Source organism: Rhea pennata, chromosome 2, assembly GCF_028389875.1.
Source record: "Rhea pennata isolate bPtePen1 chromosome 2, bPtePen1.pri, whole genome shotgun sequence".
NCBI classification, from domain to species: domain Eukaryota; kingdom Metazoa; phylum Chordata; class Aves; order Rheiformes; family Rheidae; genus Rhea; species Rhea pennata.
The window spans coordinates 149,995,253-150,012,114 of NC_084664.1; the positions used below are offsets into that span (position 1 = coordinate 149,995,253).

The window sequence follows — 16,862 nt, forward strand, 5'->3', positions numbered from 1 at the left end:
AGATATTTCAAGGAGAGCAGTTACAGTATAATAAAGGAAAAAAAATGTTGCTAACAAAGCAACACTCACAGATCCCAGCTGCTTAACACAGTGGCTAATATTGAAGAAAGAAGAAAGAGAATTTATCATCTAACAATACCAGCAAACAAATATCAGTAAACAATAATAATTCACTCTGAAAAGAGCTCATTAGGTTTACAAGAAAATGCAAGACTATTTTCACTATCATAGCTGAAAACAAATTCTATGCCTAGAAGAAATATTTCTAGAAAAAGACGAAAAGCTCACAGATGTCTCATTTTAAGGAGCTGTATCCCAGCAAAAGGATATTTATTATCTGGATGGGCTTTAAGGGCTGGCTATTTTTCTATGATCCTAAAAAGCCTACATTTCAGGTTTAAGTAGAGATCTACAAAAGCCAACGATATAAGTGATTAATGTCACAGTTAACAGCTGTAACAGAATGGAAGGCAGCTGCACTGCAGGACGCATGGAAGTGATTCTTGAGTCTACAGAAAGATGCATTCAGAAAGTGCACAGGTGACAACTGATTTGTCACTAGAGTTTTAGAGAAAGGATTATCACTTCCTTTCTTTTCATGTCCCTTTCATCCAAAATATGGTTTGTTTGCTTCAAAAACTCTTCAAAGTTTAGGCCAAGACTTAAAATTACCGTAATACTGTGGAAGTGATGAGCTTAGGGAATTTTCAAAGGTCTACCTGCACCTTTAATTGCCTGTAACTTTTAAAAGCTGGTCCATTGCCTCACATCATGCTGATTGCTTCTTCCAGCATCCAAGAGTCTTTAAATATGGCTGGACCATCTTGATGCCCTATGCTAGAAATTTGCAAGGAATGGCTGATGAGTGTTTCACATACCTACACCCTCTGGAACAAGCTAAAGAAATTCCTTAGCAGACAACTGCAGTCTAATCAGCCCTTTAAACACACAGGCTAAAGGAAAACCCACGAAGTAAAACAAGAGCAGGAGCTATTAATCTCTTCACCCAACTTTAACAACAATCCTCAGTTACTCAGAATTTTTTGAGGGACTGAAAGACAAAAAGTTGTAGAGGAAGAAAAGAGGCTCTCCTCTTTATTTCTTGATAAGGCCAGAATGACACAATGCTTCAAGAAAAGAGGAAATGTGACTACCATTCCCTCTCCATCTCTTCCTCTGACATATACAGAAGAGAAAAGAAAAGAAAAGAAAAAACATAAAGCTTAAAGGACTTGGGAGAACAAGTTTTAACAACAGAAGTTTTTCATTTACCGTTCCCTGAAAAAAGGCATAATTAGTTGGTAAGAACGCCCTTTCTTTGCCGTGCAAGATCTTTGTCTCTCAGTCTTTCTCTCAAACCCCAGCTCCCGAGATTTCTACGCAACAGTGCTCTCTCATCACAACTAAGCAGAAGAGAACTTCAGAGTCTGTTAGCTGTTTGACATTATTGACAAGAAGCTTCAGAAATGGTCTCAGTAAAGAATGAAAGAATATGGAAAAATAATTTGTTTCAAGGCCAAGGTGTTGGAGTTGCTTCAAATCCATCTTATGCTGTCAAATGCCAGCTGATAACAGCTAGGTGTCCAAGGTGAACTGACTGAGAAGATCTGAATCCTATTCCTGGCGGTAGAGGACTCAAAATTCTGAGACAACGTCAACAATACACTTTCAGTCTGCTCTTAAACTTGAAGAGGAGACTTGAAATCCCTTTATGTTCACATGCAAAGGTCTCTAGCATGGTATTTCCTGAGGATGAGCTCTGGCCCTCTTGGGGTAACTGAATGAGTATTTCAGGCCAGAGTCCTGACATTTCATTTCAAACTGTCTGGATATAAAAGTGATGTGAGCACTCCCAAGCAGGCTGTTTCCTAATCAATTTGCCTTGAGGTGAAAGCCAGTTCTACAAGTCAAATGTATGTAAACCAAGTGTTTTGCCAACAGTATGGACAAACCTAACTGAAAATAAGCTCCAGGGTGTGAATGAAGCATTAGTGTGGTTGAGAAGCTCCAGAATCATATGGTACTGCCATGTAAATATAGCCTACAACTTGACTCCACTGACACTGAGAAGAACACAGACTGACTCAACATCTTTAAAAGTGATACCTTTGGAAAAGGACTGAGGTTCATTAGGAGCTACTCACTGAAGATATATCACCCTGCATCCTTTCTTTGAACAGATAACTTTTGATAACTCAGGTGACTGGGAGCTATTTTTTACTGCTAAAAACTTACCAATCTCTGTGGAGGTAACACTATGCACAAAGGTTGGGCTCACACAACAAAGCTGTAGCTGAACTGCAAACAAAAAATACATTTATCCCCAAAAGAACAATTCCCTGCCACATTTCCACACATGTTCCAAATCACAGCTGCTGTATTTATGTTGTCACCCTCTAGATATTAGCACTCAAAAAGAAAAAAAAAGTACTTTCTGAGTAGTAGGTTTACTTACGCTGCACAGAAGAAATCAGGCATTTTTTGAAAACTGTTCAGCATTTTGGTACAATTCACAACCCCTTAACCTCAAGGACCACAAGATCATTGATAATACACTCTAACATATTATTTTATAGGGAATCAATTTCAATTAAAAAACTATTCAAATACTGACTGGAAAAATTCTATAATATTGATCTTAAGGGAGAACTAGCACAGTTAAATTAATTATCATACTTGACCATGTCATAAAACACTGGGCTAATACACATGTGTTATGGTCATGTCAAATAAAGACATTAAAAAAGATCTCCTTTCCTTTGTAGAAGATGTCCGAGATCTACATACTGCCTAGCAATAACGAAGCAATTCATAACACTACTGAGTGCCTATGTATAACTGAGCAGATGAAGGTACTCTATCATATGAAGCATAAAAGCCATTAAGAGGAAACTTCTACTTGAATAAAACCACATTAATTTTTAAAAGTGTATTACAGAAAGAATTTTAAAAAATGTAAATAAAAAAAAGAGAAAAACTCTTAAATAAAACAGGTTCTTTTTATACAACTTACAACAGCAATTTTACAAAGGCATAAAATGGAGAGGGTTTCCCTCCTCCCCCTGCATCTTTCCAGTAATTATAAATCTTTATTGCACAGGCAATAAATGCTAGTAACAACAGGAAGAAAAATGCTTTTGAACTAGTTGGCAACATTCACCTCCAGGGATTCAAAGCAGCAAAACTGTATTACATATTTTCAAAAAGGTTTTAAGTAACTTTCATGTTTGTTAAAAGTGCCAATATGATGAAACACTTTGCTAACAGAGCATATTCATGCAGGCGTCAGCAACACTCATTTCATAAAATTTCAAAAAATTTCTTCAGAAAGATGGTGTTACCAAAGCTGATGCAAGTAAACAGGGCAATTCATTCAGCCCTCATACCAACGCTTTTCACTGTGGGCATTCACATCTAGGCATACTGAGTAGGAACTGATCTCACATAAGTTTAGACAGCTACCAAACAAATATATCTGACAATCATCCTGAGTTTCTATAACAATCACTGGAGAAAAACAAGCAAAACTTACTTGATGTGTCTGAGATATGATATAGTATATTAGAAATACAGAGAATGTGTGGCTGTACTGAACACATCAGATAGCAGGATTGCTTGAAGTCTCTGCAGAAGGCAGCTGATACACACCCAACTGCAGGCGCACTAAGTTAAGCGTTGGCACTTTTGGCTCCAGTGAGGTTGTCAGTGACTACGATTTAGCTTGTAAAAAAACTGATTTCAACAACCTTGTTTAATGACAAAGTGAGAATGATACTAAATGGATACTACAAGAATTAGACAGGGAAGTACCCTTCTTAATACAACAATTCTGCATACCAGGGGAGCACATGGAGAGCAGACCACCGAGAGGGGCCAGGCTTCTGCACTCTCCCTAAGCAGCATCTGCTGCTGACACCGTCAGAGGCAGAATACCCCAAGACAGATGGATACTGGCATGATCTAGATGTGCATTTCTTATTTCCAACTCTATCTGTCCAGTTTGACCATAAAGGTGTTAGCTGATTAAGACAGACAGTTTTTGAACCAGGAGCCCAGCAGTGAAAATTTCCATGTACTTTCATAGGGGAGGAAGGAATTAAGGATTCCAATTTCCTCATTTATTTTATAAAACAATTAAAAATCCAAATTTTTGTTCTATGCCTGATGTCTGAAAAATCTTATTAGAAATGACACATATGTTACATTGTACATGGCACCATCTTAATATATAGACTTGATTGATTTAAATTCTGTGTGAAAGATTGTACCTGTTAATAGAATCACTTTTACCAGCTTACATTTTTTAGTTGGGTAAAAACAAGTGATTTCTACTGGCACTGATCACAAACAGCTGTTTTTATATCACAGCCTCTGACTGTTCTTAACTTTTCTGTTTGGTTGAAAGTCTGTCATGACTGGCCTCAGCACAAACAGTAATGTTTAATTTTCTTTTTCTTAAACTTGGAGCAAAATTGTTGCTTTTCTTTAAAATTTAAATAAGTGGGAAAAATTTTTATATATATATAGATATATTAGATACACACACACATATACAAATGTATATACATACACATAAATGAATTAAATATGCAATACAGTTTTAGTTATGTGTTAGCTCTGAAGGACCAAACTTTCCAGACCAAATTTTCCAGTAGACCAACTTCTAAGAAACTTGAAAAACAGGAATAAAAAAAGATTAACATTAATAAAATAATTAAAAAACAAGCAACTGCAATCATGTCATTGCAATCACACATAGGCAAAACTACACTCAACAGAGTTGCAACATTATTTATAAAAACATTTTAAAATGTAAGCACATAGTAACATTATACAACTAAAGTCTTGCTTTATATGCTCATCAATACAAATTTCATAGTTGCATATATGTTTCCTTATTCATATTCCAGACATACACATATTGAAGGACAATCCTGTGGTAAACACATTCAAAGTGCATTAAAATGTATTGTTTGGTGTATTGGAACTTGTTCTATCTGCTAGCTGAATCATTAGATTATTTGATATGAATATGTATTAGCATCACTCCAACAAGTAAAACGTAACTACCAGAACAGTAATTCAATAGTCTATCAGAGACTGAAAAAATTGGCTGCACTGCAAAGTATATTCTTCAGGTTAGAAATGAGACATATGAAATTCAAGTAACTGATGGCATAGATGGAACTGGACATTTATCTTCACTGAGGCATCCATTTTAAACGTTTTATCTGCACACTGATACACAGTTCCCATATGATGTTCTGCTTCAGCTAGAACAAACAAAAACTATAGGGAAATCCACAACGCCTACTTGAAAATTTTGATTTTCAGAAGTCGTAACAGTGTCTAAAGTCTGGAAAACGTCTCAGAAACAACCATGGCTTCTGACTCCCTAGACTAGACTAGGTCCTCTCTAAGTGCTGCATATGTCCTCAACAGAGAGGGCAAAGGCACAATGAAGACAGCTCTTTTATACTCTAACTGATAGTAGTAAAGTGGTTTTACGGTCTTGAAAGAGAAGTGTTAACATAGGAGTAGTGCTAAGACTCCTACAGTGGTAAAGGAAAACAGGACATAAAATGAAAGGAACTAAAAGGGATATGGACATACAGTGAAAATAAACCAATATAGAGAAGGTTAAAAATTCTTTATATATATTCAGGCAATTTTGCATCCTGAGCCCTGGAATGCAGTTTTTATGCTATGACAAGGGATAAAGTACTATTTTTGGACATCTTCTGCCAGTGTACCCATGCTACTCTTTGTGTTCAACTCACGAGGTCTCAGAAATTTTGTAGCATAAAAGCAGCATAGGGCAAAGGAACTGGGTTTGTCTGAGCTTTTCTGAAGTATCAAATGTTTTTCCTGTGCTTTGGATGGATGTCAAGCACGCAGTATATGCTAGAAACATTTGCATAACTTACGCTGTAAGAAGATGGGCTCTTGCTGACTAGCTGGAAGCTTCAGGGTGACAGAAAAGGGAAAGGTTAGGTCAAGAGAATGAAAATTAAAATGGGTCCCTGGTGAGAGAGCAAAAAGACTGTCAATATTTCAGACACTGCATATCTCAGAAAACCACTACAGAGATGAAAACATGATGCCATATTGTTACCTACTTTGTAATCTCTCTGTGAAGGCAAACACATTGCCTACATTGAGTTTTCTCAAAGGCAACATTTACTGTGTTTTCATGATAAGAAAGAGAGTATTTCTGGCAGAAGGATTCCAAGATTCTTCAGGCGCCAAAACCTTGAGTCCAGAATGCTCCCAGGAAAGAAAATGCAACATCCTGGAGTGTAACAGGATCATCCTGTATCACAAACTTCAGTTACGACTTCTTTACAGGGATGACAAAGAAATGTCCTGATTTCAGGTCAGGTCAGGCAATGCATCTCAAGAAACATGACGAACAACAGACAAGGATAGTTCAGATAGGAATGTATCCAGAAGGCCTAAGTGAGAGAGCAAGCTGGAAATTCCTTGAATTGAAATGGCCTTCCAGTTGTCTGTTTCTCAAGGTCACGTGTTCTCAAATTTTTTGATTACTCAAGTGCCTTTTTAGGCAGGTATGTAATTCCAAACATTGCTGTGTACACGAGGCATTACAACAGTGAAGGTCTTTGTATGTGGGAATTCAGAATGTGCAAGTGAGTCTAGTACTTAGAGGCTTTTGTTATGGAAAAAGACAGTAAACCTCCTCAAGCATGATGATGCAAGCTGGAATGGCAATGTTCAGCTTTTTTCCACCCTCAGTAATCACAAGGAGGAAACAGATAAGGTGAACAAGAACCAGGGTAATGTTTCTGACAGTCTGTGAGGGTTCAGCAGCAAACACCTGAAAATTTCTTTGCTTGATCATGCCTTCCTTTACCCTAGTATTAAGATGCTGCTAATAATGTAAAAATCTTTATAACCTGTTTCAGTAGGTTTTTTTTCAAATGGTCCTGGTTCTCTGACCACATCCACCCTGAAGGCAGTTTCTGGTTACAAGTTTCCTTTACCACCCAGTGAACCATGCATCACTAGAAAGCATGGGTCTCAGTTCATTCTTCCTCAGAAGGTGAGATGCATCTTGAATGTTCTCCAGTTCATTTTCTGGAGGAATACAATACTAGAGTACCATAATGGCTTTTGAATGGGACTGTTTTAGAATCTGAAGAAAGGGAAAATATTAGTCTCATCATTGTGCGCGTATGTTTTCCAGTAGCTAAGCACCAGTGCAGGATGAACAGAAACCTTACTGAAGAAATAATGTCAATAGGTATCAACAGCTATGATGTTTTTTAATGAAGCTTAAACCTTTATTCTAATACACTTTGCTAGCAGCAGAAATCTCGAAAAAAAATGTCAGTATTTGTGAGCTGGCTGTATATTCAAGTAGTACTTTGCCTTAGAGAGACTCGCATAGAAGATTAGGATGGCCAATGTCATCTTAAATACAGGTATGATCCAAAAACCAATCGTGCGTCATAACCTCAGCCCTGTTAGCAGGTTCCTGTCTATGGATACTCTCCTCAGAACCACACATAGCATTGCTCTGCCACTTTGAGACAGAGACTCTCGTATGCTAGCCAAAAGCACGGCTCATATTGAAAATCTCAAAATAACTTCCTCCCTGTGTAGTTATGTAAAGCTCTTCTTTTCTTTTTTTGAAATTATCTTTCAGCTCAGGATTAGAATGGAAACAGTACAATAACGATGTTTCCGAAAGTGTGAAGCTCTCCCCATGAGACAATGGAAAATACTTTGTCAAATTAGTTCCTCTGCTTCACTAAGTGTCTAGGAAAAAAAGCACAGATCAGTAGCTGGGCCTGTGCCCTTCCAGCCTGGTGGAAGTTGGAACAGTATTTCTGCTGGTAATAACCTCAATCAAGCAGTCCTTACTCCTACAAAAAGTCTTCCTAAAATTGAAGATAGGTCTTCAACTACACAGTCACTTACTATTCTAGCTTTAAGATCTCCAGAACAGAGTAGATGGTATTTCTCTGATGATTTTTTTTTTTAATTGGGTTAACTTTCTCCGTGAACAACAGAACAGAAAACCACTTAAAATATCTGATAAGTACTACATAATACTTTTTTCAAAACCTTCTGTGTTCACTCCATCTTCAATCAGGTTATGAACTAAAGTCAGTGGAAGTCTTTCTGCTGACATCAATGGGCTCTGATTTAGGACCTCACTACTTGCAAGCAAGCACGTGCACTAAATGAATTCAAAAAGAGTTTGTTAACTATCTCTTTGACCTAAAGATCTCCTGAGGTGGGCACTTAGAGGTAGAGGGTATTTCCCCTCCTCCCCCCCTCCCCTTTTTGGAGGACAATTTGGAGGACAACGAAGGAGACGCATGGCTACACTGTGACCTGTATTTTGCAAGTGGAATTTCTAAAAGACAGAAACTGCTGGCATGTAAAAATTTTACTGTTAGAGAACAAGTGTTGTGTGAAATAGAAAAACGCTAAAAGGAAGTTATTCTAATTCCAGCCTTGATTAGGAATGCATAAGCCATAATAAGTGTGGACAGAGTTTGAAGAAACTGGGCAAAGAGACAGAACCAGTTTCAGAGAACATCTGAAATTCACAAAGCTTTCTGGACTGCACTGTGGTTGATAAACTATATCTTAACCTTAGTACTTGCACTTGTAACAAATACACACTCCAATGTGTTATAAATGAGGTAATAAGGAACAAAAGCACCGCTGCTTTGCCACCAATCCTTTCCCCACTTCTGGGATCAAAGGATGAACACAGATCTGCTGCACAGGGTACCATTTTGTGGACTGTTGTGCAGCTGCATCCCTTCATCTCTGTTTAAAAAGGCTGGAACGGAACTGAAGTGCTGTGCAATAGCTGAATGCCACTGCAGAGGAAGAAAGTAAGAGCTGCAGTCCATCATCTTTTGGTAAGTTTGTGCCTAGTTTCATAAAGCAAATGATGGCACGCCTTCATACGATCAGACTAAATTACACTACCTTCTCTACATGCCAGAGAGAGATCTCATTAAAGGCACATCTGTACAAGGCAAAAGATATCTAACTATCACTAATCTGACCTTTACGATCCAGCATGATTTTATTCATGCTCTTACCACAACCCAAATCTGTATCCTCAGTTGCACGGATGAGGAATAAATCTCAATGAACGTTGCACTAAATTCCTGGAAATGGCCATCACATGCCTGACTGTTCATGACTCACACCACCAGTTGATGTGTCCAACCCAGAGGTGAGCCAGAGGAGAACAATAAAGGAAAAGCCTGGAAATGCTTAATCCTCAATACCAAATACAACATATGGAGAATCCTAACTGGACTACAGGGAGCAACTAGCCTAAACTTATAGCTAATAGATTTTCACTGTCCCATATCCACACAGTCCCAACTTCGGTAAGCAGGCCTGAACCAGTAGCGCCTGTAGACCAAACCTTACTAGCCCAACAAACTCAGATAACATTCCATATATACGAGAAGACAGAAACAAGCTAATATGAGACAAAAGGATGTAGGAATAATGGATGAAGAGAAAAAGCAGAGCTCTCTATACCTCTAGTAAAGGAGTGCTGCAACACATACACTGGGACGTGACAGAAGATAAGGTGAAGTCACATTCTCAGATTCTGGTGATATGAAGGAGCCCTACAGCTATATCCTATCCTCATCAGAATCCACATGAAACCAAGTCTGAAAGAACAATTCAGTTGAGACAGAGGGTCTTTCAGATAAAAACAGCTTACTCAAACTAATCAGGGAGTTGATCCCCAAACACAGTAAGCAATGCTTCATCAGGAACATAATGTCATGTGTGAAGGACATTTTGTTAAAAATATACTGCATGTACTAAAGAGCTTTGTTTTTTTCATATGATGTGACATATAATGGGCACTGAACCAAAACAACGCAGAAGTGTGGAGGGCTCTGTGAAACGCAGAAGTGTGTGGTTTATGTGATCTTGCTGGACTAAGAAACAAGGCTAAACAGAGAGAAATTACTGCAGATATATATTGGAAGATATCTAAAGTTTACTTTATAGTGCCATCACAATGACTGTTTCTGTTCTGTTACCACAGCAGTGAAAAAACTTATACTGATTGTATATACTATGATTATATAATAATCCATTATAAAATGTCTTAACTGTATTTGGAAAATATATACAAGCTTTTCTGCTACTCCTTCTTCCCTGTATTCTAATCAGGATTTCCATATTGAGCCCAATTTTGCTCTTTCTTATCAACATAAATTAGAAACAACTCTATTCAAGTCAATAAAATTCTTCCAACATGAAAAAGGAATCAGCCATCTGCAAAAAGCAGAGTCCAACAGGTAATTTTCCACTGACAGCTCTTACCATAAAATAAGTTACAGAAATTACTTTTTTTATTTAACACTGAAAGTAAACAACTAATGCAAAATGCATAATGTCTATAAAGACAGTACATTCTCTGATAGTCCCCTTTGTATGTTATTATGTTCATGTTAGTAAGCAGGCATTTGAGTAAGACTACCACCAAGCTGAAGATGGAGCCTACTTATCGTGCAAAACAGGCAACTGAATATACTTATTTATTTATGCATTATTTTACCTTCTGTTCCCAACTTGGATGTGGAATCTGTGAGACATATTCATGCATCATTTCTTGTGGGAAAATGCCAAGTCATCTTTTATGCCCTCAGGCAAACTTCTCCTACCTGATCCAAATAGCTGCCCACATGAAAATTATTTTTCATACCTTGTGTAAGCAACTGGAGGTTTCGGACTTCTTCTCTCACCTTCAGCTGAAGGACTTGCTGCAGAATGTGCTGTCTCAGGCTTTCCTGGGCAATGCCCATTCGTTCAAGCTTTTTGTCAGTGAGCCTCAGCAAAGCACGGCCTAGATGAAAAAGGTAAAAAGAAAAATCACCCAAGGATTTCCATAAATGCAATAGTCTCACTCTGACAGGTTGATTTGCCACAGCAAAAATCTTTAGCCTTGAAATACTTCAATCTGAAAGGATATTGTTTCATCAGCTAGATAACTTCTTACAATCAGAGATCCATGTTCTACTTTTACTTTTTCTGTTGAAGTTGTATTTTATTTTGATGCTCTGTGAGCCATTTAAGCATGTAAAATAGGTGACTTGTGCCATTTTAGATGACAATAGTATTTATACATTCCCATAGCCTGGTAGATAAATACAATACATGCCCTTCAGGAGTGGCATCTCGTCTCCCACAGGTAGAATACCCCCATAAGTCTCCTATTTGCCCAGGTCTAAAATGGCTCTTCACATCTATTATTTTCATCATTTAAATTACTCTCCATAAATTACCAGTGAAGTGTATGTGACCAATTTAATCAATTTTAGATACTTTGAGGATGACATTTCTCAGGAGGGCTCTGTGAAACAGCCTTCTAAATCCTTCCGAACAGTCAACTATCACAGAAGAACAGAAAAAAGATCCAGGTTTCCCTTCTCTGGCCCCAGGTAGGATCAGTTTTATCTAAACGATTCCTGAAAAAGATGTCTGCCCAGCTTGTTCTTAAAGAGTGTAAAAACCTTGCAGGCGATCACTCCCAGTTCATCATTTATGTTTTCCATTAGGAGAACGTTGAACTTTGGTCCCACAGACATTGTAGAAGACATGTTATAAAACCAAACAATCCAAACTCTCCAGATGCTACTAGTGGAACTGTGACTCCATCTTTTGGGCACCACTATGCTATAAGCAAACAGGAAGAAAGCACTACATTTGCTGAGCCAACACTAACAAAGAATTTGGACCAAGCAGAGAACCAAAGCATAACGCAGAGCAATAAAATTTATTTTTTTTGGTCTTCAGAGGTGTTGTAAGCTACTATAGGGACCTGTGTCCTGAGGCCCTCCACTGAACCTTGCAGTATATGTATTTGCCTATCTAAAGGTGCCCTGGTCAATACTGGCAAAGCACACTGGAGCTACATGGATACTACCTGCGAAAATGTCACCTTGATTCTTTTTTTTAAACACACTGAACTTTTTACCTCTTCTAGTTTTGACTTCCAGTTCTTTTAATTATTAAAAATCCCTTCTTTGATTTCTCAAGTTTTATTCTGACACCAGAATAGGATAGTAAAGATAGTTACTCCCTCTGCAACAACACAACAGCGTCTGTACTACCCATTACTGTGGCTTTTGGATGAATGGTGCAATTTAGCTCATAATAAAGTATTACTCAACACAGCAAGATAAGGCCTTTACTCAATTTCTTTTCTTACAAAACAGCTATATGGATACAGAATTTTTATGATTACTTTAATTAAAGAATTAAAGATAAATCAAATGCTAATGATTTAAAGGAGTATTTGTCCCAAACCCAATAGTTAGCTGTATCTTCATCACTAACTACTAGATTTAACTCATAAGCAGGTCAATTCTTTAAAGTGGTTCGTGGTTGGAATCCTGGTATGATGCAAATATAAAACTGAGATATCACTATTAAAAAAATAAGATTTATTGGTCAGATAAGAAAACGGCAGTGTTCATACATTTTCTGCCTTCCCATGTTTCTCAAGCACTCCTTTATGCTAAGGAATATGACCTTCTGATTAAGAAAACTTTCTTTGTAGTCCTAAACAAGAGGAATTCTATGGGTTAATGTAATATCGAAATACGGAAATTATTCTCTTACAAATCAATGCCAGCTGTCCAATTCCCCTGGTGGTAGAGATAGTAATAATGACTTCAATTTTTATATCGTCTTATCACACTAAAACATCTCAAAGCAATTTACAAAGGATGTACAGCAGTCTAAGAATATGGCCTGTAATGTCAATCTAGCAACTGAAAGCAAGCAAAAAGTAAACAAGTCATCAGTTTAAAGATGGCCAGCATGCATGTCATCTTAGGGCAGGGACTCAGCAACATTAATATGACAGGACAGAGAGGCTATGCATCTCATCCAGCTCCCTCCACCTCCTTTTGGCCAAGGGTTTAGCCACTACTCTATTTCTTCTGGGTACTTCTTTATTTCATATTCAGATAGATTCAGATAGATTCAGGTAGATTTGCTACCCTAATCCTCTGGACATTGAGCACGCACAACACGGACATATCTCTTTTCAACTCCTGGCATGCCAGTTCTTCCACAGCTTTGGCTCAAAGCACAATATTATTGGGAAAAAAAATACTCGTACTATTTGCAGTAGCTTTTACAAATTGATTTAAATTAACTCTTTTTTGCACCAAATCCAATATGACATGTTAAGGCAGTGATGAGGCAAGAAGGCAAACATCCAAAGGCAAAAGATGGCACTTCGAGAATGCAGTAAGTGACCTGAACTAAGAAAATTCAGTCCTTCGCATGCTCTCTTTCCCCTCAACCATCAAAACAAGAACATCCAAGTCAGAACTTGAATAATTTATTGTTATGGTACTAAGTCATGCTTTCACCTTTGAAAAGATATAGCTAATGCACAGATCACAATCACCAAAGAGAGATAGTTACTAAAGACAAGATTTTCACAACCAGCTAGTGATTTCAGATGCTTCAATGACTTGCTTTCTTTACTGCATATATCAGAAAGAGTTAGCATTTGTTACTAAAGACTGTAAGGGTTACTGAACACTGGAACAGATTGTGCAGAGAGGCTGTGGAGTCTCCACCTTCTGAGTTGTTCAGAAGTCAACTGGACACAGCTCTGAGCAATCTGCTCTAGTAGACCCTGCTTAGAACATAGGAGTCAGGCTAGACAACCTACAGAGTTGCCTTCTAAACTCAACTGTCTTGTAATTCTGATTCTATGACTCAGCCTCCTCAGAAATAAGGTTTTATAAAGGATCTCAAGATTAAAATCTATTGAAAAAGATATTAATGAAGGAAATTAGGAAGCATACACAAAAGACAGTCATTCCAGCAAGCATCAGGGATAAAACAAAAAGACGGGTACACAGTAAAAATTGGGAATAGATTTTTAATTTTCAGAGTATGTTGTAGAGGACACATTATCCAGTGTAGAGCACATAACAAACATAAAGTTCTCAAACAGTGCACTCTGATCTTTCCTATGACGCAAATAAAGGAACTTTACTCATCTCTCATTAAAAATCGCCAACATTAAAGAACTGGTGCTACCTCTTTAAAGGCTGCTATATACACAGAAGTAGCAGCTGTATACATAAAAAAAAGCTAGCAGATTTTTTTCAAAAGCATCTTGACAAAAAGAACCATAAAAATCAACAGTAGATAGCAGGACATTCACAAACTGTGCTAGTTCTAGTTTACTGTGAGGCAGGAAAATAACTTTTTCAAAAAGATCTCAGTCAGTATCTACATGTATCTTTTAGCACCTACAACCCAGCCCTTTAATACTCAGAAAAGATCAGTCATGGAATGTGCTGAGACACCCCGAGGGCAGAGATAGAATATAAAATACATTCCAGCTTAATAATGGATTGACGGCCTAATTTTTTTCTAATATCACTTAGCTGTTCCAGATCTCATTTGATCAAGCTGAGATTAGAAGAAAATTTGAATGGATGGAGAAACAGCACATGCCATAGAACATTAATATGAGTATAAGCATTGGTCCATTGAGGTTGGCATTGGCCCTAGAGCAAGGAATGTGGCAGGGTCTGTTGTACCCACTCAAAAACGCTCATACCTCCCCCTGTTGTCACAGCCTACTGCTTGTCTTTTTTCCAAGCCTGTGAAGCCAAATTGAGTGCCAGTCCATAGATATCTAGAGGGATAGCACGCTAGAATGCAATGGAGATGAATAAATAAATACAAAAAGGATTTATTAGAAGTGTGCAAGAATTGAAGAAATGAAAGGAAATGAGAGTAGATAGTAACAGGTTAGTCTCATACAAAACTTTGAAGTAAAGAAACTACCACTAATTTAGAGTTGATGAAGATGACAAATCACTAGTAGGAGAAAGTGATGCATTTGTGAAATACGGCTGGGAAAAGTGATCTTGTCTCTTTAGTACAACATGATAGGCATACCCGAATATCAAGACAAGATATTCAGTATACTTATCATGGCGTATAGGATCTAACTGAAGAATGGACATGGACATTAAAAACGTTCTATTGGACCAGACCAACAGCCCATCCAGGTCTGTATTCAAAGTGACAGTTGGAGATGTATTTAGGAAGACTCCCGGGAACACTACTTTTGAAAGGGATTGATGTACTGTCTCAGCATCTAAAACATTATTCTAGGGATATTAGACAGTGTATCCATTTTAGCATCCCCTTATTGTCTCCATGTCTACAAATTTGTCTTTTTGATCCTGCTGATACTGTCTACCTCTGCAATCTCCTGTTCTAGAAGCTCACTGCCCATTTTTATCTGTTTTATATTGATCTCTTACTTAATTGCATGGAGTGCTTCCTAGTTCTTCCATTCCAATATTTTGTGAGCAATTCCACATTCAGCTTATCAGTTGCTTCCATGATTTTGTAAAACTCAATCATATATCTCTCAATCATATTTCCAGATGGACTCAGCTGACAAACTGAGAAAAGCAAGAACAGATTCACTAAGATCTTAAACTATTCAAGCTGAAAACTTGAAAAAATATTCATGAGCTACAAACACCATTTTAAATTGTTTTTTTGTTGACACAATAGAATATTCTTACATAATTGATAATAACATCCTTAACTAGTTTTTGGGTAGAATAATTTCAAACATATTGCTTCCATATTTGTCTTTTTAGTTTCGTAGACATATTAATAAGACATATTAATATTTCTAACTCACTGGGTTTTTCTACTTGAAATAGTCTGATCACAGCTTTTCTCCTGCCCATACAGGTGGATGGTTGTTTCTCCTCACTTCAGTACTTAAAAACAAATGTCCAAGGACTTATCAAAGAAGAGACTTCCATGAGAGAGAGACACACTGATATCATTGGTCAGGTGCTATTCTTGAACTCAAGTAAGAACAGGCACAGAGCGAGGCTATGACTTCATAGTGAGGAATGGTAAACTTATTTCATGAGAGGAGCTAAGAAAAATGTAGTAAGTCAACTGCAGAATGAGAATGACCTCATCATGGCAGTTGAGGGAGATGAGCACAAGGGAAAGAGAAGAACTATTAAAGAACAAAGTTAGTGAGAACAAATAGATAGGAATACAATTGAAGAGGTAGCAAAAAACAGAAATCAACTGAATTTTTAGGAGAAACTTGACATGACCTCATAGGGCTGTTCTTGATAACCTAGAGATTTTCTGCAGTCTTACATTTTTCCTACATCAGAATTAAAGAGCATGTCTCTCTTTTGCATGTCGGTCTCATCACTAGTCAAACCGGACACATCAGTCATTTGGTCATGAATGCCTTGGCAAACCTATAGTTCTTCTTGAAAGGCAGTTAGATCCGGCTTGTCTCAATACCTGCTATAGCCCTATCTAAGACTGGTGCAGGCAGCAGGCAAACTGCAGCTTTCATTACCATGTTTGCTCTGCTTTAGCTACCTATTATCTCCCTAATCAGGGAAGACTCGCTTGCTTCAAAAGTAAAAATGGATTCATTTTTGATTGGACTCACCATAGCAATAAACACTTTACTGATCTACCTGTTACAATAGCAGCTGCCGGCATAGGCAAAGGACCACTAGTTTCCGAAACTGTGATCAGACCCCTGATATTTTTACTCTTGATACAATGAACAGCTCTCAACTGAGGACTCACACAGAGACCATGAACTGCTAAATAAGAGACATAAAGGGTACTGTTTCAGGTAAAGCGAGGGAACAACAGTTTCTAATGATAGGGAACAGAAAGAACAAAGCCTATTTAACCTGGACGAGTATCAGAGATCTTCAGTTCTGGAAGTTCTCTAACACCAGTGCCAGTAATCTTGTGCTTTCTCATCCTGTTAGCAAATGCAGCAA

General features: G+C 37.7%; 1 protein-coding gene across 2 annotated transcripts in view; it reads right to left on the reverse strand.

Moving 5' to 3' along the window:
- Positions 1 to 16,862, reverse strand: part of SAMD12 (sterile alpha motif domain containing 12) — a 169,264-nt gene that overhangs the window by 76,883 nt on the left and 75,519 nt on the right. For both annotated transcript variants that reach the window (XM_062570568.1, XM_062570567.1), the window contains exon 4: positions 10,730 to 10,870. In XM_062570568.1, the coding sequence (XP_062426552.1) occupies positions 10,730 to 10,870 (141 nt within the window). The remainder of the gene's footprint in view (positions 1 to 10,729; positions 10,871 to 16,862) is intronic.